Below are 27738 nucleotides of genomic sequence, written 5' to 3' on the forward strand. Positions count from 1 at the left end.
CCTTTTCCCCCAACGGCCCTTTTCCCTTTCCCCCCAACGGCCATTTCCCCCCAACGGCCCTTTCCCCCCAACGGCCCTTTTCCCCCAACGGCCCTTTCCCCCCAACGGCCCTTTCCCCTTTTCTCCCAACGGCCCTTTCCCCCCAACGGCCCTTTCCCCTTTTCCCCCAATGGCCCTTTTCTCCCAACGGCCCTTTTCCCCCAACGGCCCTTTTCCCTTTTCCCCCAACGGCCCTTTCCCCCCAACGGCCCTTTCCCCCCAACGGCCCTTTCCCCCCCAACGGCCCTTTTCTCCCAACGGCCCTTTCCCCCCAAATGGCCCTTTTCCCCCAACGGCCCTTTTCCCTCAACGGCCCTTTTCCCTTTTCCCCCAACGGCCCTTTCCCCCCAACGGCCCTTTCCCCCCCAACGGCCCTTTCCCCCCAACGGCTCTTTTCCCCCAACGGCCCTTTCCCCTTTTCTCCCAACGGCCCTTCCCCTTTCCCCCTCAACGGCCTTCCCCCCCAACGCCCTTTATTAGATCCACATCTAGATCCTCAGACCTCAAAACAGAGACGTTGATTCCTTCACAGTCTGTCTGACTTTGATTTCCACTTCATCCATTCTAAATAATGTTAAGTACCTAAAAATCCTGGAATGTTGACTGAAGCTGAAAAAAACTGTAAAAGTTGAGTCTCTCCTGAAGAAATACCATCTTTTATATTAATTTAAAGCCATATAACAGGCAACACCCAATGTATGTGCGTTGTGTGTGTTATTACCTGGGTGCATTGCCTAACTTATAGTGCTACAGCCTGGGTGTGGTCGGCTAGTCGACAAACCAGACCAGGAAATGGAGAGCTGAGTTGTGTTTATTAGGTCATGAACACCACCCAGATATCGTCATGGATGCTCTGCTCTGTCCAATTGGTATAAAGAGATTTCTGATTCCATTGGGGGAGGGGCAGACTGTGTGTGTGCTCTCCCTGATTGGTCAGGAATCCCCCAGGGCAGAGCTGGTTTTGGCCCTGTCAGGGATAGGTCCTGGGAGGCCTCCTGTCTATCTCAGGGGGAGTATCACTAACTCCAAAGGCCACAGATGTCAAGAAGAGTGATGTCATTCTAGAGGTGTTACCGTGTGTGTGTGTGTCCCTCCCCCAGTTTTTATTGATTGTGTGAGCATATACATACGTGTGTGTGTACGAGCATTTGTGTGTCTGGCCGTGTGTCTAAATGTCTGTGTGTTTGTCATTTTTTGTGTCTGTGTCTCTACACTCAAATAATTGAACAATGATTTCAGAAAATCGTTACTAAACAAATTCTATTATTTTCCCTACAGAGATGAGTTCAACCTCCAGGTCCTCCATGACTTTGTGGAGCTCCATGAATTCACCGACTTGAACCTGGTCCAGGCCCTGAGGTAAGAGCCTCCCAGTGGGGCTTTATAACCATCCAGGCCCTGAGGTAAGAGCCTCCCAGTGAGGCTTTACAACCATCCAGGCCCTGAGGTTAGAGCCTCCCAGTGGGGCTTTATAACCATCCAGGCCCTGAGGTAAGAGCTTCCCAGTGGGGCTTTATAACCATCCAGGCCCTGAGGTTAGAGCCTCCCAGTGGGGCTTTATAACCATCCAGGCCCTGAGGTTAGAGCCTCCCAGTGGGGCTTTATAACCATCCAGGCCCTGAGGTTAGAGCCTCCCAGTGGGGCTTTATAACCATCCAGGCCCTGAGGTAAGAGCCTCCCAGTGGGGCTTTATAATCATCCAGGCCCTGAGGTTAGAGCCTCCCAGTGGGGCTTTATAACCATCCAGGCCCTGAGGTAAGAGCCTCCCAGTGGGGCTTTATAACCATCCAGGCCCTGAGGTAAGAGCCTCCAAGTGGGGCTTTATAACCATCCAGGCCCTGAGGTAAGAGCCTCCCAGTGGGGCTTTATAACCATCCAGGCCCTGAGGTTAGAGCCTCCCAGTGGGGCTTTATAACCATCCAGGCCCTGAGGTAAGAGCCTCCCAGTGGGGCTTTATAACCATCCAGGCCCTGAGGTAAGAGCCTCCCAGTGGGGCTTTATAACCATCCAGGCCCTGAGGTTAGAGCCTCCCAGTGGGGCTTTATAACCATCCAGGCCCTGAGGTAAGAGCCTCCCAGTGGGGCTTTATAACCATTCAGGCCCTGAGGTAAGAGCCTCCCAGTGGGGCTTTATAACCAACCCCCCCCCGCCCTCCCCGTACAAATTGCTTCTACAAATCACACACACACACACACACACACTCAAAACGTCTCTGACTCTCCAGAGAGACAAAGCACAGACTTCTATCAAAACCTCTTCCTGATATAGAATTGTCCTATAGTTACCTAACGTTGTCATTATCCTCCTGATATAGCATTGTCCTATAGTTACCTAACATTGTCATTATCCTCCTGATATAGCAGTGTCATATACCTAACGTTGCTATTAATCATTAGATATTTGGGTTATTGTGTCACTGCCAAACCTTTAATCAGTTTATATCTCTCTCTTCCATTAAATCATCTCACACAGGCACAGCTCCTATAGGGACAGCTCCTATAGGGACAGCTCATAGGGACAGCTCCTATAGGGACCATATGTTTTTTTATGAATGACAATATTCACAATACAACAGCGCACACTTGTGAGGTCTTGAGATAGACTAGCATCCTGTCTAGGAGGTGTACCTCTACATCAAACAGCCTTACTACTGAAACAGGATATAGACTAGCATCCTGTCTAGGAGGTGTACCTCTACATCAAACAGCCTTACTACTGAAACAGGATATAGACTAGCATCCTGTCTAGGAGGTGTACCTCTACATCAAACAGCCTTACTACTGAAACAGGATATAGACTAGCATCCTGTCTAGGAGGTGTACCTCTACATCAAACAGCCTTACTACTGAAACAGGATATAGACTAGCATCCTGTCTAGGAGGTGTACCTCTACATCAAACAGCCTTACTGCTGAAACAGGATATAGACGAGCATCCTGTCTAGGAGGTGTACCTCTACATCAAACAGCCTTACTACTGAAACAGGATATAGACTGCATCCTGTCTAGGAGGTGTACCTCTACATCAAACAGCCTTACTACTGAAACAGGATATAGACTAGCATCCTGTCTAGGAGGTGTACCTCCTACCTCTACATCAAACAGCACTGGTTGGTCGGGCCAATTGAGGTAGTATGTACGTAAATGTATAGTTGGGGTTGGGAGGGGGGGCACACAATACAAATAGTCTGGGTAGACATTTGATTACCTGTTCAGGAGTCTTATGGCTCGGGGGTAAAAACTGTTGAGAAGCCTTTTTGTACTAGACTTGGCACTCCGGTACCACTTGCCATGCGGTAGTAGAGAGAACAGTCTATGACTGGGGTGGCTGGGGTCTTTGACCATTTTTAGGGCCTTCCTCTGACACCGCCTGGTGTAGAGGTCCTGGATGGCAGGCAGCTTTGCCCCAGGTATGTACTGGGTCGTACGCACTACCCTCTGTAGTGCCTTGCGGTCAGAGGCTGAGCAATTGCCGTACCAGGCAGTGATGCAACCAGTGCTCTCAATGTTGCAGCTGTAGAACCTTTTGAGGATCTCAGAACCCATGCTACATTTTTTTTGTTTCCTGAGGGGGAATAGGCTTTTAGTCGTGCCCTCTTCACGACCGTCTTGGTGTGTTTGGATTCTAGTTTGTTGGTGATGTGGACACCAAGAACTTGAAGCTCTCAACCTGCTCCACTACAGCCCCGTCGATGAGAATGGGGGCGTGCTCGGTCCTCCTTTTCCTGTACTCACTACAGAAACAGGAAGTAGACTAGCGTCCAGAGGGTGTATCTGTACATCAAGCTGCCTCTCTACAGAAACAGGAAGTAGACTAGCGTCCTGTCTATGGGGTGTACCTGTACATCAAGCTGCCTCACTACAGAAACAGGAAGTAGACTAGCGTCCAGAGGGTGTATCTGTACATCAAGCTGCCTCTCTACAGAAACAGGAAGTAGACTAGCGTCCTGTCTATGGGGTGTACCTGTACATCAAGCTGCCTCACTACAGAAACAGGAAGTAGACTAGCGTCCTGTCTATGGGGTGTACCTGTACATCAAGCTGCCTCTCTACAGAAACAGGAAGTAGACTAGCGTCCTGTCTATGGGGTGTACCTGTACATCAAGCTGCCTCACTACAGAAACAGGAAGTAGACTAGGATCTTTTCCAGGGAGTGTACCTATACACCTGCTTCAGTCTACAGAAACACGAGATAGACTCCTGCTTCTATGAGCTGTTCCAGTATTAGCCAAGACTTGTGGAAGGCTGCTTACTTCCTGACACACTGATACCAGCCCCGACACACTGTAATACAGCACTTCACAGAATAGTTATTAGATAGTAGTTGAGCTGTTACACCCCACCAATGTTAAAATGAAGACACGTTAAGAAAACACATCTACCAAGACAGAAGAGAACTGCAGGGCTAAATTAGTATGGCTACCACAAGTTAGCATCTGTTCCAAATGTGGCAGCCTAATTCCCTATAGAGTGCACTACTTTTGACCGTTTACATGTTGGTCATTTAGCAGAAACTCTTAACCATAGCGACTTCCAGTCAGTGCATTTCACTAAGTTAGATAAAGAGACTTCCAGTCAGTGCATTTCACTAAGTTAGATTAGAGACTTCCAGTCAGTGCATTTCACTAAGTTAGATCAAGCAAACAGGAGTTGTTCTGGCTCAGACAAGGCTTACTTACTTTACATGAGAAACAATGGTCCCACTTTCACACCCTCATCAGTAGATAACAGAGGCTTTTAGTCATCTAGATATGTGTATCAACCTACTGGTCAAAAGAAGTGCACTACGTAGGAAATAGAGTGCCATTTGGTATTTAGCCAAAGTTAGTAGTTGAAAGATGGTATTGCTGACTGACCTCTCTTTCTCCTCCCCTAACAGACAGTTCCTGTGGAGCTTCCGGCTGCCTGGCGAGGCCCAGAAGATCGACCGCATGATGGAGGCTTTCGCCCAGAGATACTGCCAGTGCAACCCTGGCGTCTTCCAGTCCACAGGTAGGACCACAGGCTTGGACCTCAGTACCAGGCATGTAGTGAAGGGTCAACGTGATTTACACTAAAGCATTGTTACAGCTAGGGTCACCGCCTGTCATGGTGATGGACAATTGAAGGGTTAAACCAGGGGTTTTCTGACCCACCGTTTGAATTTTCTACTGAGGGTGAAGCGGAGAGGGGATATACGGTAGGAGGGGATATACGGTAGGAGGGGATATACGGTAGGAGGGGATATACGGTAGGAGGGGATATACGGTAGGAGGGGATATACGATAGGAGGGGATATACGGTACGAGGGGATATACGGTACGAGGGGATATACGGTACGAGGGGATATACGGTAGGAGGGGATATACGGTAGGAGGGGATATTTGTTATATCTGAAGTTACTGTATACCTGTTATAGGGTATCCCACTCCAACAAGTCTGTGTTCACTGATCCACTTTTCAAAGAGGAAGATGTCATTCTTCAGTGTACAGGTACAATAATAGAATGCCATTCTATGAGTATTATTCCTGCTGTATGTAGCAGGCATGGTGAAGCACAGACCTGGGTTCAAATACTATTCAAAGTCATTGAAAATACAGTGCCTTGCGAAAGTATTCGGCCCCCTTGAACTTTGCGACCTTTTGCCACATTTCAGGCTTCAAACATAAAGATATAAAACTGTATTTTTTTGTGAAGAATCAACAACAAGTGGGACACAATCATGAAGTGGAACGACATTTATTGGATATTTCAAACTTTTTTAACAAATCAAAAACGGAAAAATTGTGCGTGCAAAATTATTCAGCCCCCTTAAGTTAATACTTTGTAGCGCCACCTTTTGCTGTGATTACAGCTGTAAGTCGCTTGGGGTATGTCTCTATCAGTTTTGCACATCGAGAGACTGACATTTTTTCCCATTCCTCCTTGCAAAACAGCTCGAGCTCAGTGAGGTTGGATGGAGAGCATTTGTGAACAGCAGTTTTCAGTTCTTTCCACAGATTCTCGATTGGATTCAGGTCTGGACTTTGACTTGGCCATTCTAACACCTGGATATGTTTATTTTTTGAACCATTCCATTGTAGATTTTGCTTTATGTTTTGGATCATTGTCTTGTTGGAAGACAAATCTCCGTCCCAGTCTCAGGTCTTTTGCAGACTCCATCAGGTTTTCTTCCAGAATGGTCCTGTATTTGGCTCCATCCATCTTCCCATCAATTTTAACCATCTTCCCTGTCCCTGCTGAAGAAAAGCAGGCCCAAACCATGATGCTGCCACCACCATGTTTGACAGTGGGGATGGTGTGTTCAGGGTGATGAGCTGTGTTGCTTTTACGCCAAACATAACGTTTTGCATTGTTGCCAAAAAGTTCAATTTTGGTTTCATCTGACCAGAGCACCTTCTTCCACATGTTTGGTGTGTCTCCCAGGTGGCTTGTGGCAAACTTTAAACAACACTTTTTATGGATCTCTTTAAGAAATGGCTTTCTTCTTGCCCCTCTTCCATAAAGGCCAGATTTGTGCAATATACGACTGATTGTTGTCCTATGGACAGAGTCTCCCACCTCAGCTGTAGATCTCTGCAGTTCATCTAGAGTGATCATGGGCCTCTTGGCTGCATCTCTGATCAGTCTTCTCCTTGTATGAGCTGAAAGTTTAGAGGGACGGCCAGGTCTTGGTAGATTTGCAGTGGTCTGATACTCTTTCCATTTCAATATTATCGCTTGCACAGTGCTCCTTGGGATGTTTAAAGCTTGGGAAATATTTTTGTATCCAAATCCGGCTTTAAACTTCTTCACAACAGTATCTCGGACCTGCCTGGTGTGTTCCTTGTTCTTCATGATGCTCTCTGAGCTTTTAACGGACCTCTGAGACTATCACAGTGCAGGTGCATTTATACGGAGACTTGATTACACACAGGTGGATTGTATTTATCATCATTAGTCATTTAGGTCAACATTGGATCATTCAGAGATCCTCACTGAACTTCTGGAGAGAGTTTGCTGCACTGAAAGTAAAGGGGCTGAATAATTTTACACGCCCAATTTTTCAGTTTTTGGTTTGTTAAAAAAGTTTGAAATATCCAATAAATGTCGTTCCACTTCATGATTGTGTCCCACTTGTTGTTGATTCTTCACAAAAAAATACAGTTTTATATCTTTATGTTTGAAGCCTGAAATGTGGCAAAAGGTCGCAAATTTCAAGGGGGCCGAATACTTTCGCAAGGCACTGTAGTTAATCTGCGCTTGATTGAGCTTGCCTGGCTTAATGGACCAATAGAAGAGTCCCAATACTCTAAACCCCTCCCACCTGGTACTCTAGACAGACAAAAGCAAACACTAAAAGTATTTGAAAGATTTCTAATAGCATGTGAACCCAGGCCTGGTGCGGTATGTGAACCCAGGCCTGGTCGGGTGTGTGAACCCAGGCCTGGTGCGGTATGTGAACCCAGGCCTGGTGCGTTATGTGAACCCAGGCCTGGTGCGTTATGTGAACCCAGGCCTGGTGCGGTATGTGAACCCAGGCCTGGTGCGGTGTGTGAACCCAGGCCTGGTGGGGTGTGTGAACCCAGGCCTGGTGGGGTGTGTGAACCCAGGCCTGGTGGGGTGTGTGAACCCAGGCCTGGTGCGGTGTGTGAACCCAGGCCTGGTGGGGTATGTGAACCCAGGCCTGGTGCGTTATGTGAACCCAGGCCTGGTGGGGTATGTGAACCCAGGCCTGGTGGGGTGTGTGAACCCAGGCCTGGTGGGGTATGTGAACCCAGGCCTGGTGCGGTGTGTGAACCCAGGCCTGGTGGGGTGTGTGAACCCAGGCCTGGTGGGGTGTGTGAACCCAGGCCTGGTGGGGTGTGTGAACCCAGGCCTGGTGGGGTGTGTGAACCCAGGCCTGGTGCGGTGTGTGAACCCAGGCCTGGTGCGGTGTGTGAACCCAGGCCTGGTGGGGTGTGTGAACCCAGGCCTGGTGGGGTGTGTACTGGAAGGGTGTTTGGTGTGTTCACAGGGACATCGTGTCCATGGCAGACGGCTGTTTGTTACATGGATGCAGATGGATGTGAATAATTCATGGTCTTCTCTCTCTGAGACAAACAGGACAGATAATGGAAAGTGCTACTGCTGTGTCAGCCAGCCTCTGACCACATTGTCTTTCTGCACACGCCTGCATACACACATGCGCACACACACACACACATGTATGCACACACCGCACACACATACACACATGCATGCACAAAGGCACGTGCTCACACTCTCACACACACACTGAGAGTCACACACACACACTGAGCGACACACACAAACTGAGCGACACACACAGACTTAGCGACCAACACACTCTTTCATGCCGGTCCAGCTCACTCTCTTCCTTAACAGGGTCTCTCTCTCTGAATCTAGTCCCCGGTCCAGCTCACTCTCTTCCTTAACAGGGTCTCTCTCTGAATCTAGTCCCTGGTCCAGCTCACCCTCTTCCTTAACAGGGTCTCTCTCTCTGAATCTAGTCCCCGGTCCAGCTCACTCTCTTCCTTAACAGGGTCTCTCTCTGAATCTAGTCCCCGGTCCAGCTCACTCTCTCCTTAACAGGGTCTCTCTCTCTGAATCTAGTCCCCGGTCCAGCTCACCCTCTTCCTTAACAGGGTCTCTCTCTGAATCTAGTCCCCTGTCCTTTAATCTCCAGTCTGATCCTATTGTCCCAGAGAATCTTTATTCTGAAGTTGTCGTGGTAACACTTTATATTTGCGAGCACTGCAGCTGACCATCAATCACTCCGGTATAAATTGTGTGTCGGCTGTGTGGTGAAAAAATTTAAATCCACTCCTACATTCACGTGTCCAATAACAGTGTTTTGGTTGTAATGGAGACAGTACTGTTTGTTTCTGGGAATGTTGGGCTCCCAATTTTCAAATGTGTGCCTGTGTGTGTGCCTGAATGCTTGTGTGTGTCTGTATGTGTGTGTGTGTGTTTCTCCAGACACCTGTTACATCCTGTCGTTTGCCATCATCATGCTGAACACCAGCCTCCACAACCCCAACGTGAAGGACAAGCCGGCCGTGGAGCGTTTCATCTCCATGAACAGAGGAATCAACGATGGAGGAGACCTCCCAGAGGACCTGCTCAGGGTGTGTCAACAGAGACATCAACGAGGCCTCTCCATCTCTCTGTCCATCCCTCCATCTCACTGCTGATTCCATCAGATCCCCCTCTACCTTCCTCTCTGTCTCTCTGTCCATCCCCCTGCCCCAGGGGTCCTCTACCTTCCTCTCTGTCTCTCTCTCCATCCCCCTGCCCCAGGGGTCCTCTACCTTCCTCTCTGTCTCTCTGTCCATCCCTCCATCTCACTGCTGATTCCATCAGATCCCCCTGCCCCAGGGGTCCTCTACCTTCCTCTCTGTCTCTCTGTCCATCCCCCTGCCCCAGGGGTCCTCTACCTTCCTCTCTGTCTCTCTGTCCATCCCCCTGCCCCAGGGGTCCTCTACCTTCCTCTCTGTCTCTCTGTCCATCCCCCTGCCCCAGGGGTCCTCTACCTTCCTCTCTGTCTCTCTGTCCATCCCCCTGCCCCAGGGGTCCTCTACCTTCCTCTCTGTCTCTCTGTCCATCCCCCTTCCCCAGGGGTCCTCTACCTTCCTCTCTGTCTCTCTGTCCATCCCCCTGCCCCAGGGGTCCTCTACCTTCCTCTCTGTCTCTCTGTCCATCCCCCTGCCCCAGGGGTCCTCTACCTTCCTCTCTGTCTCTCTGTCCATCCCCCTTCCCCAGGGGTCCTCTACCTTCCTCTCTGTCTCTCTGTCCATCCCCCTGCCCCAGGGGTCCTCTACCTTCCTCTCTGTCTCTCTGTCCATCCCCCTGCCCCAGGGGTCCTCTACCTTCCTCTCCGTCTCTCTGTCCATCCCCCTGCCCCAGGGGTCCTCTACCTTCCTCTCTGTCTCTCTGTCCATCCCCCTTCCCCAGGGGTCCTCTACCTTCCTCTCTGTCTCTCTGTCCATCCCCCTGCCCCAGGGGTCCTCTACCTTCCTCTCTGTCTCTCTGTCCATCCCCCTGCCCCCGGGGTCCTCTACCTTCCTCTCTGTCTCTCTGTCTCTCTCTGTCCATCCCCCTGCCCCAGGGGTCCTCTACCTTCCTCTCTGTCTCTCTGTCCATCCCCCTGCCCCAGGGGTCCTCTACCTTCCTCTCTGTCTCTCTGTCCATCCCCCTTCCCCAGGGGTCCTCTACCTTCCTCTCTGTCTCTCTGTCCATCCCCCTGCCCCAGGGGTCCTCTACCTTCCTCTCTGTCTCTCTGTCCATCCCCCTTCCCCAGGGGTCCTCTACCTTCCTCTCTGTCTCTCTGTCCATCCCCCTTCCCCAGGGGTCCTCTACCTTCCTCTCTGTCTCTCTGTCCATCCCCCTGCCCCAGGGGTCCTCTACCTTCCTATCTGTCTCTCTGTCCATCCCCCTTCCCCAGGGGTCCTCTACCTTCCTCTCCGTCTCTCTGTCCATCCCCCTTCCCCAGGGGTCCTCTACCTTCCTCTCTGTCTCTCTGTCCACCCCCCTTCCCCAGGGGTCCTCTACCTCCCTCTCTGTCTCTCTGTCCATCCCCCTTCCCCAGGGGTCCTCTACCTTCCTCTCTGTCTCTCTGTCCATCCCCCTTCCCCAGGGGTCCTCTACCTTCCTCTCTGTCTCTCTGTCTCTCTCTGTCCTCAAGTCCTAGTGTTATTCTCTCCTCCACACAGAACCTGTATGACAGCATCAAGAACGAGCCCTTCAAAATCCCTGAGGACGACGGGAACGATCTCACACACACCTTCTTTAACCCAGACCGGGAGGGCTGGCTGCTTAAACTGGGTGAGCGGGACCAGACGCTGAAATAACCTTAAGAACATTTAAATAACGTTGATGCATTGAACTAATGTTGAAATCCCAAAGGTCTGTATCCTCTCCAATCCTCCTGTGCCCATCGATGACTGTGTTCAGGAAGGTGTGATGGATTCTATCAGACTGAAACAGAGGTCTACGTACTGACCAATGGGCCCATCTTGATCAGACCGTGTGTGTGTGTGTGTGTGTGTGTGTGTGTGTGTGTGTGTGTGTGTGTGTGTGTGTGTGTGTGTGTGTGTGTGTGTTTGTGTGTGTGTGACGGAGTGTGATTGTGTGTTCAGTACATATACAGTATTGGAGGGGGCCCTGCCCACCCCCAATGCATTATGGATGAGCCCCTGAGATCAGACGACCACATGTGGAGGGCTTTCAATAATGCACGACTAGGCATATTCATACACTCACACACACATAGACGCACACACACTCATACCTACACATGATACACAGACAGACAGACGGATGCACATTCTGTACATAGAGGGACAACCTGAACAGTGGAGTATAAACCAGTGAACACATGACGACAACGCTTCCTTCCCCTCTAATGTTACAATGACTCTTCCAGGACATCCCAATGATCAGTCTTCCAGCAAAGAGAACCACATTATGTCCTGTCATCTAACCGAGACGTAGGGACTTCCTAATTCTCCACCCTGTCTGCTTCCCAGTGGATCTCTGTTTAGATGAATTCACAATGACTCTGATATAAATTCACAATGATCTGGGCCATGTTCATTAGGTACAAAATGTTTTGCAACGGAAAATGAACATATGCGTTTCTTATTGGACAAGTCCAGGTAGTACCTCGCTGTTTCGTTCCATTTTCTCCCATTTGGTGCCTAATGAATAGGACCCTGAACTTGAATTGAAACCCTTAATCAGTGTGAGTCTTTCCCACCCTTCCAGTAAGATGAACAAGTCTCCAATCACACTCCAGTGATACATAACTGTCAATATGGACATTCAGGTTCTACTCATTTGGGTGGAAGATGAAATAATTGGCCTGAAAGAACTGAGACCCTAGAGGAGGTGCTGTGCAATGCGTTGCTTTACACAAGTTGGCACCAGTGTAACAATGCATTGAACTCAAATGATTTGGGATGAGGGAGAAGCCCCCTCTGGTGGTTGTTAATGTACTGCAGGATAACTCCTCTTAACCCAGAGCTTTATATTGAGAAGTAGCCTATCGTTGATCTAAATTAGACTGATCAGTTTTCATCAAATCTGATAATATAACCATGTAACCTGATGAATTTAAATATCAAAATGACTTTTTGAAGGGCTCTTCCTCCGAGTGCCAACATTGTAAACCAGTGCATCGAGCCCCTCCTCCAATCAGAACATTGTAAACCAGTGCATCGAGCCCCTCCTCCAATCAGATGAGCAGGAAGTGGTGCTATGATTTTTTTTTATAATTTAATTTGATTTTTGTTTTCTTTTTCCTTCCTCGTTTGTTTGTTTGCTCCATGATTTTGGCTGTTGTCTTTCCTCAGGAGGTATGTACATCTGCTCTTCCCAGAAACTAGTTCATCTTCTCAGCTCTGCGGTGCTTTCGGTGGTCCACCATTTGCTTCCGTTCTCCTTCATTTATTTCCGTTCTACGCTTTGAACGTTATTTTGTTGTTATTTGTGGATTTTGTTGCTGTTGGGTTTCCTTGTTCCGCCATCATCGACTGAATCTACTATTAATTGTATGTTTGTATGTTTGTTGGTCTTCCATTGAGCTGGTGGTTTGTCCACGTGCTTCTCTCTCTCTCTCTGTATTGGTCGCCGGGCGGTTGCTAGGTGCTTTGCCTGGTCAGGCCGCTCGGGGAACAACATGGTGGCCATTCTGTTTTGTAGTGAAGAGTTTGACCTCTCTGTGATGCTGTGGTGATTTACCTTTTCAGTCTCCGTGTTTTGGCGGGCTGCTGTATTCCTCTTTCCAGAGAGAGCACGACAAAGGGTTTGAAGACAGGTCTACGAATAGAAGTCCTTTTGAATTCGCAACCAATTAGCTACCATTTAGGAACATATTGAAAATTGACCAGCATTTTAGATTGTGAATATTAAATCAGAAGTTCTGGCTGACAAGAACAATGTCTGCTGTTGATATCTCTTTAATGGGATCATATGAGGGGAATACCGCAGCTACACCAACTGGTTCCAGCTCTGCTCTCTCCGTCATGCTGTTAATGACCTGAAGGGTGATGGTCTGGCTTTGGCCCGGTCTGGCTTTGGCCTGGGCTGGTGTGGCTTTGGTCTGGTGCAGACATGGGTTCAAATAACATTTTGTTTTCTTCCAAATACTTCAGCAGCTCTTGATTGAGCTTGCCTGGCACCTGGCACAATGGAACCAAAAGTACCAAACCCTCCAGGCAGGATCACTCAAACGCTCAAAGTATTTGAAAGAAAACAACTACTGTGATCCCAGGTCTGGTCTGGTGTGGTGCTGGACTGGACTGGACTGGACTACAGTGAGGTGGGGGTGGGGAGAATGGAGAATGGGGGATGTGTGTTGAGAAGGGGAGGTTAGGAGGGGAGTGGGGACCAACTGGGACTATCTATGGAACAATGCATAAGTGCACTACATAATTAGTGTTTAGAATATAGGCTACATACTAGCTAGTGTGTTTAGGAATAGAGATTGAATCATCTGATAGGACCAAGGAAAGCACATTTCACTTGTCATGTAAATCCGGAGGTCTTCCTCATCAATTTAAAAGTCATTTTGACAACCAAGTTGCCCCTGTTAATCACAGTATGATACAATTATAAAATCTATTTTATGTGACTTGCTGGTGGTGAAAAGAGTGAAAAGAGACCAGTGCTGAACATGTCCTGGGTCATGTTCAGTGGGGCACAGCATGGCAAAACAAAACTCTGCTTTCTTATCGAACAAATTCAGCTGTTACAGTACCTCACTGTTTCACTCCATTTCAAAACATTCTCTCATTACTAAACATGACCCAGGTCCCTCCGAACCTTCCCTGTTCTGACCCCCCTGTGCATGGGTGATCGCTCCTCCTCCACTCCTCCCCAGCCCGGCACCCCCTGACCTGCCTGCACCACCCAACAAAAATCTCCTCGGGCAAAGCCGCCTTGTCTGGGACATTTTTTGCCAGGGTCCTCGCTCTCTGAGTGACTGACAGGAACTGAAGTGGTCAACCAATCATCAATCAATCACAATCTCCTCCAAGCCAATCAACTGTCATATCATCAGCTGTGAGATTCTGCCATTTGTCTCTACATGAGTCTGTCTGTCAAGTGTCGTTTCAACATTCATATGTCACGTTCTGAGGACAAGATGACGATAACACAGTGACTAAATGGCAGCAAGGAGAACGTGTATGTGGTCATGTTCCAATGTCCACACTAGCCCACTACTTAGAATACCTGCCCAATACCACAGGAGGTTGGTGGCACCTTAATTGGGGAGGACAGGCTCGTGGTAATGGCTGGAGCAGAATGAGTGGAATGGTATCAAATACATGGTTTCCATGTGTTTGATGCCATTCCATTGGCTCCATTCCAGACATTATTATGAGCCTTCCTCCCTTCAGCAGCCTCCATTGTTTCATACTAAGAAGTGTGCTGGTATGTGGATATCGGGACGGCAATTGTTTAAGTGCCCTCTCATGACCTCTGTAGTGTGATAGGTGATCATATACATTAGCATCGCTGCTATATGATCAATAATACAAGTGTGTATTTTCTGGCCTGTTGTGATCAGCACCTCTGTTAGATGGTGTCCACAACACTGCTCTTCTGTCTTGGTAGATGGCTTTTCTTAGTGTGTCTGTTTAGTGTCTTCATACTAACGTTGGTGGTGGTGTAACAGTTCAACGACCTTGGCACTTTCAGTAGGGCCAGACATTGAACAGCCAGACATTGAACAGCCAGGCATTGAACAGCCAGGCATTGAACAGCCAGGCATTGAACAGCCAGGCATTGAACAGCCAGACATTGAACAGCCAGACATTGAACAGCCAGGCATTGAACAGCCAGGCATTGAACAACCAGACATTGAACAGCCAGACATTGAACAGCCAGGCATTGAACAGCCAGACATTGAACAGCCAGACATTGAACAGCCAGACATTGAACAGCCAGGCATTGAACAACCAGGCATTGAACAGCCAGGCATTGAACAGCCAGACATTGAACAGCCAGGCATTGAACAACCAGACATTGAACAGCCAGACATTGAACAGCCAGACATTGAACAGCCAGGCATTGAACAGCCAGACATTGAACAGCCAGGCATTGAACAGCCAGGCATTGAACAGCCAGGCATTGAACAGCCAGGCATTGAACAGCCAGGCATTGAACAACCAGACATTGAACAGCCAGACATTGAACAGCCAGGCATTGAACAGCCAGGCATTGAACAGCCAGGCATTGAACAGCCAGGCATTGAACAGCCAGGCATTGAACAGCCAGGCATTGAACAACCAGACATTGAACAGCCAGACATTGAACAGCCAGACATTGAACAGCCAGACATTGAACAGCCAGACAAGCATTTATGTCATCATATTGATTTGTCTTTAATCAAAAATGGTATGTATGGTGTTTTCTCCTGGAGCATGTAGGTGTGTGTCCATGTACACGGTGTATCCATACCATTTAGTTTTGATGGAGGGTATTTAGACTTAGAGGAGGCAAAAGGGGTCCCTTAAACGGACAGAAATATTGTCCAGAAATGACCTAATTGGACAGAAAGGTGTCTTCAGACAGTAAATTGACTGGTGTTTATATCAAATATCACTGTGAATACGGCCAACGACAGAAAGTTCCATCCTGAGATGCCTATAGAGTGAGTAGCCTACTAGCATATCTCCAGGTTAGTTCCAGTTTCCTGCCCCCCCCCCCCCCCCCCAGACACTGTTTATTGGCATCTCTTCCTCCCAGCGTGAGCTAGCTGCCATCTGCTGCTCTGATCAGGTTTCTCCCTAACAGGAAGTGGGAGTGGCGGTGGGGTCGGGGGTCTGCCACAGATCACTGAGCTGCTGAGTTAACCAGAGACACCCCCGCCGGGTGTGAAAGAGGCAAAGGATTTGAGCCAATTGTTAGTAGTACTATTTGACATTCCCCATAGTAGGATCTCATTAACTCTTGGAGGTCTAAACTTTAACAAGTGTTTGGTTTTATATCCCAGCTATTGATCTTCTGTAGAAGTTGTCTACTCTGAGAGACTGTTGATCTTCTTTAGAGGTTCTCTACTCTGAGAGACTGTTGATCTCCTTTAGAGGTTGTCTACTCTGAGAGGCTGTTGATCTCCTTTAGAGGTTGTCTACTCTGAGAGGCTGTTGATCTCCTTTAGAGGTTGTCTACTCTGAGAGGCTGTTGATCTCCTTTAGAGGTTGTCTACTCTGAGAGGCTGCTGATCTCCTTTAGAGGTTGTCTACTCTGGGAGGCTGTTGATCTCCTTTAGAGATTGTCTACTCTGAGAGGCTGCTGATCTCCTTTAGAGGTTGTCTACTCTGAGAGGCTGTTGATCTCCTTTAGAGGTTGTCTACTCTGGGAGGCTGTTGATCTCCTTTAGAGGTTGTCTACTCTGAGAGGCTGCTGATCTCCTTTAGAGGTTGTCTACTCTGAGAGGCTGTTGATCTCCTTTAGAGGTTGTCTACTCTGAGAGGCTGTTGATCTCCTTTAGAGGTTGTCTACTCTGAAAGGCTGGTGACCTCCTTTAGAGGCTGTTGATCTCCTTTAGAGGTTGTCTACTCTGAGAGGCTGTTGATCTCCTTTAGAAGTTGTCTACTCTGAGAGGCTGTTGATCTCCTTTAGAGGTTGTCTACTCTGGGAGAGACTAAGTCCTGAGTCAGCTATATTGAGGACCTACAGAGGAGAGATGGGACAGTTAAAATGAGCACTCAGGTTTCAGACAGTATTCAACATGATATACGGTTCTGTCTAATCTATAAGGCTAAGGGCTTTTCACTACAGAGCTGAGCCGAACCAAGCTGTACTGAGATGGCCCGGCTATGCATCCACCATAGTTGCTGGAACTGTTCTGAAAGGAAAATGTGAAAAGAACATATCGGAGCCAACAGGCCGGCACAAGAGTTTAAAAAGGCGATTACAGAATACCTTATTCTTATCAAAGCCCAGTTTAGTCAACAGAACTCCTCTGTAATCTCATGCTTCTCTCTCATGTAGAGTAGAATAACTGGTTGTCTAGATGCTATGGTGTGGGTTCCCGGAGGAGCATGGTACTGTGCGGTGCTTGATGGGGAATGTAGGGAGATGGGAGTTGTAGTTTTATACCTGTTATCTGCCCGTCTGTCTATCCATGCGTCTGTCTGTCTGCCTGTCTGCTGCTCTGTCCTCCGCTGTCCGGTGCCCATCCCTCTCTTTCTCTCTCCCCCCCTGAGTCTGGCTAACACAGTCTCTCTATTCCTCAGGGGGACGCGTCAAGACCTGGAAGAGAAGATGGTTCATTCTCACAGACAACTGTCTGTATTACTTTGAGTACACCACTGTAAGTACAACTGCCTGTATTACTTTGAGTACACCACTGTAAGTACAACTGCCTGTATTACTTTGAGTACACCACTGTAAGTACAACTGCCTGTATTACTTTGAGTACACCACTGTAAGTACAACTGTCTGTATTACTTTGAGTACACCACTGTAAGTACAACTGCCTGTATTACTTTGAGTACACCACTGTAAGTACAACTGCCTGTATTACTTTGAGTACACCACTGTAAGTACAACTGCCTGTATTACTTTGAGTACACCACTGTAAGTACTACTGTCTGTATTACTTTGAGTACACCACTGTAAGTACAACTGCCTGTATTACTTTGAGTACACCACTGTAAGTACAACTGTCTGTATTACTTTGAGTACACCACTGTAAGTACAACTGCCTGTATTACTTTGAGTACACCACTGTATGTACAACTGCCTGTATTACTTTGAGTACACCACTGTAAGTACAACTCTCTGTATTACTTTGAGTACACCACTGTAAGTACAACTGCCTGTATTACTTTGAGTACACCACTGTAAGTACAACTGCCTGTATTACTTTGAGTACACCACTGTAAGTACTACTGTCTGTATTACTTTGAGTACACCACTGTAAGTACAACTGCCTGTATTACTTTGAGTACACCACTGTATGTACAACTGCCTGTATTACTTTGAGTACACCACTGTAAGTACAACTGTCTGTATTACTTTGAGTACACCACTGTAAGTACTGGACTGGAACTGGAAGCCATCGGTTATGTAATATCCCTTTAGTAACGCCACATTTTGAGGTGTAATATCCCTTTAGTAACACCACATTTTGTAGTGTAATATCCCTTTACTAACACCACATTTTGTAGTGTAATATCCCTTTAGTAACACCACATTTTGTAGTGTAATATCCCTTTACTAACACCACATTTTGTAGTGTAATATCCCTTTAGTAACACCACATTTTGTAGTGTAATATCCCTTTAGTAACGCTACATTTTGTGGATTAATATCCCTTTAGTAACGCTACATTTTGTGGATTAATATCCCTTTAGTAACACCACATTTTGTAGTGTAATATCCCTTTACTAACACCACATTTTGTAGTGTAATACCCCTTTAGTAACACCACATTTTGTAGTGTAATATCCCTTTACTAACACCACATTTTGTAGTGTAATATCCCTTTAGTAACACCACATTTTGTAGTGTAATATCCCTTTACTAACACCACATTTTGTAGTGTAATATCCCTTTAGTAACACCACATTTTGTAGTGTAATATCCCTTTAGTAACGCTACATTTTGTGGATTAATATCCCTTTAGTAACGCTACATTTTGTGGATTAATATCCCTTTAGTAACACCACATTTTGTAGTGTAATATCCCTTTAGTAACACCACATTTTGTAGTGTAATATCCCTTTAGTAACACCACATTTTGTAGTGTAATATCCCTTTAGTAACACGACATTTTGTGGATTAATATCCCTTTAGTAACACCACATTTTGTGGATTAATATCCCTTTAGTAACACCACATTTTGTGGATTAATATCCCTTTAGTAACACCACATTTTGTAGTGTAATATCCCTTTAGTAACACCACATTTTGTAGTGTAATATCCCTTTAGTAACACCACATTTTGTAGTGTAATATCCCTTTAGTAACACCACATTTTGTAGTGTAATATCCCTTTAGTAACACCACATTTTGTAGTGTAATATCCCTTTAGTAACACCACATTTTGTGGTGTAATATCCCTTTAGTAACACCACATTTTGTGGATTAATATCCCTTTAGTAACACCACATTTTGTGGTGTAATATCCCTTTAGTAACGCCACATTTTGTGGATTAATATCCCTTTAGTAACACCACATTTTGTGGTGTAATATCCCTTTAGTAACACCACATTTTGCTGTCTGTATTTTAAGCCATGTCCCACAGCAGTCCTTAAAACAGGTTCATCTTAACTTCCATGTTTCTGTCCTCTTAACAGGTTCATCTTAACTTCCATGTTTCTGTCCTATAGGACAAAGAGCCCAGAGGGATCATTCCACTGGAGAACCTCAGCATCCGGGAGGTTGAGGACAAGAAGCCTGTAAGCACACACTGCACTCTTTGCTGGTTCGACCACATAACACACACGTTTGTTTTACTCTCCTTTGGGGACCAAACAATTGATTCCCATTCAAAATCCTATTTTCCCTGACCCCTGACCTTAGCCCTAATTGTAACCCTAAACCTAACCTCTAAGCCTAAAATAGTCATTTTTTTCTTGTGGGGACTGGCAAAATGTTCCTTGTTTTACTATCCTTGTGAGGACTTCTGGTCCCCATAAGGATAGTAAAAACACACACACATTGGAGATAAAAGAACACCGTCAAATTTCTTGATCTTAATATGATCAGGAAGTATAATCAGGAAATAAGACCGTTATTTCACCTCCCATTCGTTTGCGATTGAGGCATGTAGCTGCTCAACACAACTAATGATGTGTGACATGGACAAATATTGACCTGAGTGCTCTTCTGAGATCTGCGAGATATGACAAAATGATTTTGGACTGATCCATCCTGTCATCTCCTTCCTGCTGAAGTGTGCACCAGTTCACTACTCCCCATACAATGGACAGCATTGGATTGGTGTAAACATGGGTTAGAGGGAGTTTCCATATTGCAGTAATTTCCTTCCAAATCCATGAAGGGAAGTGAACAAGTGCACACTTCGGCAGAAAGGGGAGATTATAGTCCAATAATGTCTCAGACTAGACGTTGTCTCCCCCTGGTGGTGGTGTGGAACAGCACATCAAATCAAAATTTATTTGTCACGTGCGCCAAATACAACACTGACCTTACAGTGAAATACTTACTTACAGTTACAGGCTCTAACCAATAGTGCGAAAAAGATGTGTGTGTGTGTGTGTGTGTGTGTAGGTAAGTAAAGAAATAAAACAACAGTAAAAAGACATTTGAAATAAGAGTAGAGGCTATTTACAGACACTGTTAGGCTGATTGAGGTAGTATGTACATGTAGATATGGTTAAAGTGACTATGCATATATGATGAACAGAGAGTGGCAGTAGCGTAAAAGAGGGGTTGGTGGGTGGAGGGACACAATGCAGACAGCCCGGTTAGCCAATGTGCGGGAGCACACACACGCACACCTTCTTAAACTCAGCAGTTCTGATACAGTTGTGGCAGTCCTCACATTCTCTCTCCTTGCCTCATTGTCAAAACGTTTTGGAGGAGAAGAACCGATTGGAGGAACCTTAGATGTTCTGCTCCAATGTGTTTAGAGAAGATGAGGAGGGAGGACCTGAGTAATCAAGACAACACCATTTAGATTCCCTCTCCTCTCCTCTGCATAGAACTGCTTTGAGCTCTTCATCCCAGAGAACAAGGACCAGGTGATCAAGGCCTGTAAGACGGAGGCGGACGGCAGAGTGGTGGAGGGGAACCACACCTTCTACAGGATCTCTGCTCCCACCACGGAGGAGAAGGATGAGTGGATGAACAGCATCAAGTCAGTACTACTGCTTATCAACAACTTATCAATGGGTTATGGATGTGTTGTGATTTTGTTATGAATGGGTTATATATGTGTTGTGATTTTGTTATGAATGGGTTATATATGTGTTGTGATTTTGTTATGAATGGGTTATGGATGTGTTGTGATTTTGTTATGAATGGGTTATATATGTGTTGTGATTTTGTTATGAATGGGTTATATATGTGTTGTGATTTTGTTATGAATGGGTTATGGATGTGTTGTGATTTTGTTATGAATGGGTTATGGATGTGTGGTGATTTTGTTATGAATGGGTTATATATGTGTTGTGATTTTGTTATGAATGGGTTATATATGTGTTGTGATTTTGTTATGAATGGGTTATGGATGTGTTGTGATTTTGTTATGAATGGGTTATATATGTGTTGTGATTTTGTTATGAATGGGTTATGGATGTGTTGTGATTTTGTTATGAATGGGTTATATATGTGTTGTGATTTTGTTATGAATGGGTTATGGATGTGTGGTGATTTTGTTATGATTTTGTTATGAATGGGTTATGGATGTGTTGTGATTTTGTTATGAATGGGTTATATATGTGTTGTGATTTTGTTATGAATGGGTTATATATGTGTTGTGATTTTGTTATGAATGGGTTATATATGTGTTGTGATTTTGTTATGAATGGGTTATATATGTGTTGTGATTTTGTTATGATTTTGTTATGAATGGGTTATGGATGTGTTGTGATTTTGTTATGAATGGGTTATATATGTGTTGTGATTTTGTTATGAATGGGTTATATATGTGTTGTGATTTTGTTATGAATGGGTTATATATGTTGTGATTTTGTTATGATTTTGTTATGAATGGGTTATATGTGTTGTGATTTTGTTATGATTTTGTTATGAATGGGTTATATGTGTTGTGATTTTGTTATGAATGGGTTATATATGTTGTGATTTTGTTATGATTTTGTTATGAATGGGTTATGGATGTGTTATGATTTTGTTATGAATGGGTTATGGATGTGTTGTGATTTTGTTATGAATGGGTTATATATGTGTTGTGATTTTGTTATGAATGGGTTATATATGTGTTGTGATTTTGTTATGAATGGGTTATATATGTTGTGATTTTGTTATGATTTTGTTATGAATGGGTTATATGTGTTGTGATTTTGTTATGATTTTGTTATGAATGGGTTATATGTGTTGTGATTTTGTTATGAATGGGTTATATATGTTGTGATTTTGTTATGATTTTGTTATGAATGGGTTATATGTGTTGTGATTTTGTTATGATTTTGTTATGAATGGGTTATATATGTTGTGATTTTGTTATGATTTTGTTATGAATGGGTTATATGTGTTGTGATTTTGTTATGAATGGGTTATATATGTTGTGATTTTGTTATGATTTTGTTATGAATGGGTTATATGTGTTGGGATTTTGTTATGAATGTTTTATGGAAGCCCTAATTTAGATACTATTCAAATAAAAAGTTACCCGTTATCTCTCTTAATTTGATGTGTAATCCTAAAATACTCTCTTAATTTGATGTGTAATCCTAAAATACTCTCTTAATTTGATGTGTAATCCTAAAATACTCTCTTAATTTCATGTGTAATCCTAAAATACTCTCTTAATTTCATGTGTAATCCTAAAATACTCTCTTAATTTCATGTGTAATCCTAAAATACTCTCTTAATTTGATGTGTAATCCTAAAATTCTCGTAGCTTTCTTTTGACCTCTGTTCCTTTCCACCATACACATTGATAATAAACTAGGTTATCCCACCAGGGGAGTGTACTGACTACCCCCCTTCTACCCCCACCCTCACAGAGCTGCCATCAGCAGGGATCCCTTCTATGAGATGCTGGCCACCCGCAAGAAGAAGGTCTCCTCCATGAAGAGACACTAGAGCTGCTCAGGACTCCTCCTCTTCCCCCCGTTGAGAGAGTTTGGACCCATCCTGCTGAGACCCTGATACTTGTGTTTTCAGGCCTGGGGATGGGGTTGGGGCAGGGGCTGCAGACTGGGGGTTGGGGCCTCTTGCCTCGGTCAGCATTTCTCTGGGATAGGCTCTAGCTTTGGGATTCCACAGACCGACCAACAGGACAGGGTGCATGCTGTCCTGCCTCCCCCTCCTCCTCTTCCCCCTGCTCCTGTCTCTGTGGCTGAATGCTCTCCGTCTCTCTCTAAACTCTTTGCTGTGTGTATTTTGGGAGGAAGGGGTCTATCGCTTTCTGGGTAAAATGGATCCCCTCCCTCAAAAAGACATGTGCACACACACCCATACTCTCACACACACCAATGTCGTACACTGAAGTCATACACACAAAACACACACACACAACACACACACACACACACACACACACACACACACACACACACACACACACACACACACCTCATCTAAACTCAGCAGGTCTGATGGAGTTGTTGTGGCATCCCAACCAAAATATTCTTACTAGCTTTCAAAAGGAAAGGTGAGATGCTTTTCTGTATACGTTAATATGATGGGCAACGTGTGTTTGTAGAGCTTACTACTGTATATATTTCCCTCAGAATCTTGAGCTTTTGGGTTTCAGTTTTACTTTTTGATAAGGTTTTTAGAAAGACTGAGGGGGAATGGGTTATATTGCCAACCGACGATTTTTTTGAAACGAGAATAAACTTTTTTGAAGTCTTTCTGTCAAAGTTGCCTCTCAGGAGATTGTTACTTGGCTCTGGATCGGTCTGTATCAGGATAAACTTAAGACTCTGTCCAAACTGTCACTCAGTAACTGAAGGAAGAGTTCATTTACAATGAGTTTTTAAAATGAACATGCTTGCCATGACATTTGCCTGTTTATATGCACATCATCTGTGACAATAATTGAGCTTTGACAGCTGTATTCCTCCACAGCTGTTTGCCCCCGACTCTTCGTTGTTCATATGTGTCCCCAGATGTTTGACAGCAGTTTAGACGTGCTAACTTTGTTGTGAAAACACACTCCGAAACACGGTTGTTAAACACCGTGTCGTGTTCATTAGGCACCGAAACGGAAGAACGGGGACTGAAAAGGGTGGGGACTAACTTGACTTGTCCCATGAGATGTGTTCATTTTCGTTTTCCATTGTGTGCACTAATGTACACTTCCCTGATGAGTGGTTTGCACATGGTCTTAGTGTGGGATTATGGGCGAGGGCTCAGCTATCGCACTTCATTTCCTGTTGGACTTGGAGGTCCATTCAGGGGACTAGAGAGTCTGTCAGCGAGAGTGTCTGTGTATCTGTCAGTCAGTACGGGCCACAACTCAGGGGCTCACAGAGTTTTGAGGTGTCTGGAAATTGAGGTATTGTCCTCATCTGCCCTGTCCCTCTATTCTGTCCTCTTTTCTCTTCTCTTCTCTCTTTCCTTGTCTTTCACGCATCTCTCTGTTTCCTCTCATATTTCTCCTCTCTCTTTCTCTCGCTCACTTTCTGTAAATGTAACATACACACAAGATAATGGAACAATAATCACATTTTATGGTGTACAAATGACTAGGTATCCCCCTTTCCCGGTATCCTATTTCCTATTCATTGTCTACTTGACACTCCCAATGAAATGTGTCCTATCATGCTGCTGGTTAGCTAATTTACAAAGATGCTCTTTCTAAGTGGAGCTGGTTATTTTTACCTCTTAAATGCAACAAAGATGCCCTCACCTATCTTTTTATCCCATAGGAGCACTCTTAAATGTCCTTCCTCATTTGTAGACACAGTATAAAATGCTAGAACAATCCAGGTTTCACCTTCTCCAACCCACACTCACCATCCTAAAGCATTGGAATAGCTCTCTCACTTATTTCAAATAGCTGTTGCATCCTTTACTGTACAATAATACAGTAATAATACCTGTAAGACAAACAAGCTGTTGATCAGGAATGTACCACTATGCTCCATAGTGGTGGAACTACTCTGATCAGGAATGTACCACTATGCTCCATAGTGGTGGAACTACTCTGATCAGGAATGTACCACTATGCTCCATAGTGGTGGAACTACTCTGATCAGGAATGTACCACTATGCTCCATAGTGGTGGAACTACTCTGATCAGGAATGTACCACTATGCTCCATAGTGGTGGAACTACTCTGATCAGGAATGTACCACTATGCTCCATAGTGGTGAACTACTCTGATCAGGAATGTACCACTATGCTCCATAGTGGTGGAACTACTCTGATCAGGAATGTACCACTATGCTCCATAGTGGTAAACTACTCTGATCAGGAATGTACCACTATGCTCCATAGTGGTGGAACTACTCTGATCAGGAATGTACCACTATGCTCCATAGTGGGTGGAACTACTCTCCCAGTGCAAGACCTCTTAAGTCAGCCTTGGTATACATGATTTGTTTTTAAAGTGGAATCGTACATGGCATCACAATTGCATCCAGCAAATGCAGCTTTATTTGTGCTTTAAAACCTGCTCTACTCTGTGATCAGTGCCTGGCTGTTGGTTATTCATGGTTTTCCTCATTTATGGAGGCACATTCATGACAAAAATAAAGAAGCATCGATATTGACAAATTATTCATCAGTATTAGTTTTATTTCAATATATTTTTTTGTTGTGCCAAGAATCTGCTTCCATAGCACATAGCCCTGTTTCCCTGATTTAGTTTCTCCTAGGCTCGTCTCAGCAGACTGCTTATAGAGATGACCAGGAGACAGCAAATAAAACAATCAGAAATCTAGACAGAATTTGGTTACTGGTTATTTATCAAGGTTGTATATACTTAAATGTATAGTGGATTTATCTGTTTTTTCATGTTATTTCTTGAGTTTTAATGTAGCAATATGATGTTATTATTAGCCCATTTTATTTTTGTTTCGTAGTGTTTGATTTGAGGTTTCTATCATTGCCATGTAATCAAAAGCTGAAATAAAGTCAAGACAAACTTGTCACTACGGCTGACTGACTGAGTGTGTACTAGATGGCCATTCTGGAATTCATTCAAAATATCAAATGTTTGTCTTTAATAATAGCTCATACAACAATCACATTAAAAACAGTCTGTTTAACTTTTTTTTTTTTGCATTATAATTATGACATTTTCATTTTAAGGCCATGTTCTTAATCTACGAACAAAACCAAGGGAATTGGACGGATGTAGATTTTTTCTCCAGGTTCTTATTGAACAGACCCACTAGAGGGCAGCACACTATCAGTACATGTGCTGTAGAGGAGAGAGCGGAACAGTAAGTCATACTGTCATAACGTCCACATAGAGGCATTGGCTCTTATTGAACAGACCCACTAGAGGGCAGCACACTATCAGTATATGTGCTGTAGAGGAGAGAGCGGAACAATAAGTCATACTGTCATAACGTCCACATAGAGGCATTGGCTCTTATTGAACAGACCCACTAGAGGGCAACACACTATCAGTACATGTGCTGTAGAGGAGAGAGCGGAACAATAAGTCCTCATAGAGGCAGCCTATTACCTCACCTGTGAAGCCTGTGACTAAATAACAAGCAGTAGCTGGAGAACAGAAAAACACTTCAAACTGTTTGGTCATCATTACTTCCTTTAGCTCACTTGTCCTTGAGCCTATTATGTTCATAAACTAACATTCATAGCCTTTACACTGGCACAGACTGACTGAGAAATATCAATATTTACAAGTGAATGTGTATCATATTAAATTATGCCTGGAAATGGAAACTGAATCAATAAAAATGACTCTTTGCAATGGAATGGTGGCTGCTGGAAACAGCAGGGAATTAATGGCATTGTGATGGTAGAATGTAGAAAACAGCACTACAAACTAACAAAAACACTGGCTGTCTCCAAGTAGGAATAGCAGAATATTCAGGTAGAAGCTGCACGTCATATGTTGTGGATTCAATGCAAACATTGTATTCTGGAACTCTAGTAAAATACCCTTATTTTAACTGCCCCCAAAATGTATATGTTCTGCTTGAATCCTGCAACAGCCCTGGATACCTAAATGCCCCATGTATTGTCTCCCATACAGATTTTATGGGCATACTAACCTTTTATCTTTATTAAATAACAAAAGACATCCTTACATTTAGACAAATATAGTTGTGCTCATGGGTGTGGAGAGGTATGCTCCTTTCTGTCCCAGTGCAGTAAAAACATAATTTCCCTGTTTTATATATATTTCCATACTATGATGTTGGAAAAATACTGTGAAAATTATGCTAATGCTGTTTTAGTATAAGAGCAGTTTGAAAAGACCACCTGAAAATTTCAGCCTGTTTTGCTGAGATGGATTTTTGGACTGCCTGGTGACATAGACCAATAACAAAGAGAGTTTCAAACCTCTCTGCCAATAACAGCTTGTTTTCAGGTTCCTCCCGTTAGGCTCATCTAATTAGGCCACTCAGACCACTCCCAGACAGTCCTAGCAAAATTCGGGCTTCAGTAATTGCTATTTGCTAAGAAGTCATTTTTGTTTCTTTTGGACCATTTTAATAGAAAAAAATAACTGTTAAGGTCCAAAACCGGCATCTGTTAAAGGTTCTGGATCTTCCAGCAGGACAACAACCACAAACACACATCAAAAGCACCCGGGAATGGTTCAAGAAGAATCACTGAACTGTTCTGGAGTAGCCAATGAAAAGTTCAGATCTGAATCACATCCAAGAGCTGAAAACAGCAGTTGGTGGAGGCCATCCCTCAAACATTAAAACATTAAAGCAGTTGGTGGAGGCCATCCCTCGAACATTAAAACATTAAAACAGTTGATGGAGGCCATCCCTCGAACATTAAAACATTAAAGCAGTTGGTGGAGGCCATCCCTCGAACATTAAAACATTAAAGCAGTTGGTGGAGGCCATCCCTCGAACATTAAAACATTAAAGCAGTTAGTGGAGGCCATCCCTCTAACATTAAAACATTAAA

General features: G+C 44.8%; 1 protein-coding gene across 4 annotated transcripts in view; it reads left to right on the top strand.

Annotated features, from left to right (window-relative positions):
* LOC110515725 (cytohesin-1) overlaps positions 1-25770 on the top strand; it is a 114007-nt gene extending 88237 nt beyond the window's left edge. For 3 of the 4 annotated variants that reach the window (XM_036939189.1, XM_036939188.1, XM_036939190.1), the window contains exons 6-13: positions 1318-1398; positions 4917-5029; positions 8979-9127; positions 10712-10824; positions 17244-17322; positions 19347-19415; positions 20685-20839; positions 22671-25770. In XM_036939189.1, the coding sequence (XP_036795084.1) occupies positions 1318-1398; positions 4917-5029; positions 8979-9127; positions 10712-10824; positions 17244-17322; positions 19347-19415; positions 20685-20839; positions 22671-22749 (838 nt within the window). In that variant the 3' untranslated portion in view covers positions 22750-25770. The remainder of the gene's footprint in view (positions 1-1317; positions 1399-4916; positions 5030-8978; positions 9128-10711; positions 10825-17243; positions 17323-19346; positions 19416-20684; positions 20840-22670) is intronic. The other variant, XM_036939187.1, reaches the window with a different exon arrangement.
* The last annotated feature ends 1968 nt before the right edge of the window (positions 25771-27738 follow it).

Source organism: Oncorhynchus mykiss, chromosome 12 (genome assembly GCF_013265735.2).
Source record: "Oncorhynchus mykiss isolate Arlee chromosome 12, USDA_OmykA_1.1, whole genome shotgun sequence".
Lineage (NCBI taxonomy): Eukaryota > Metazoa > Chordata > Actinopteri > Salmoniformes > Salmonidae > Oncorhynchus > Oncorhynchus mykiss.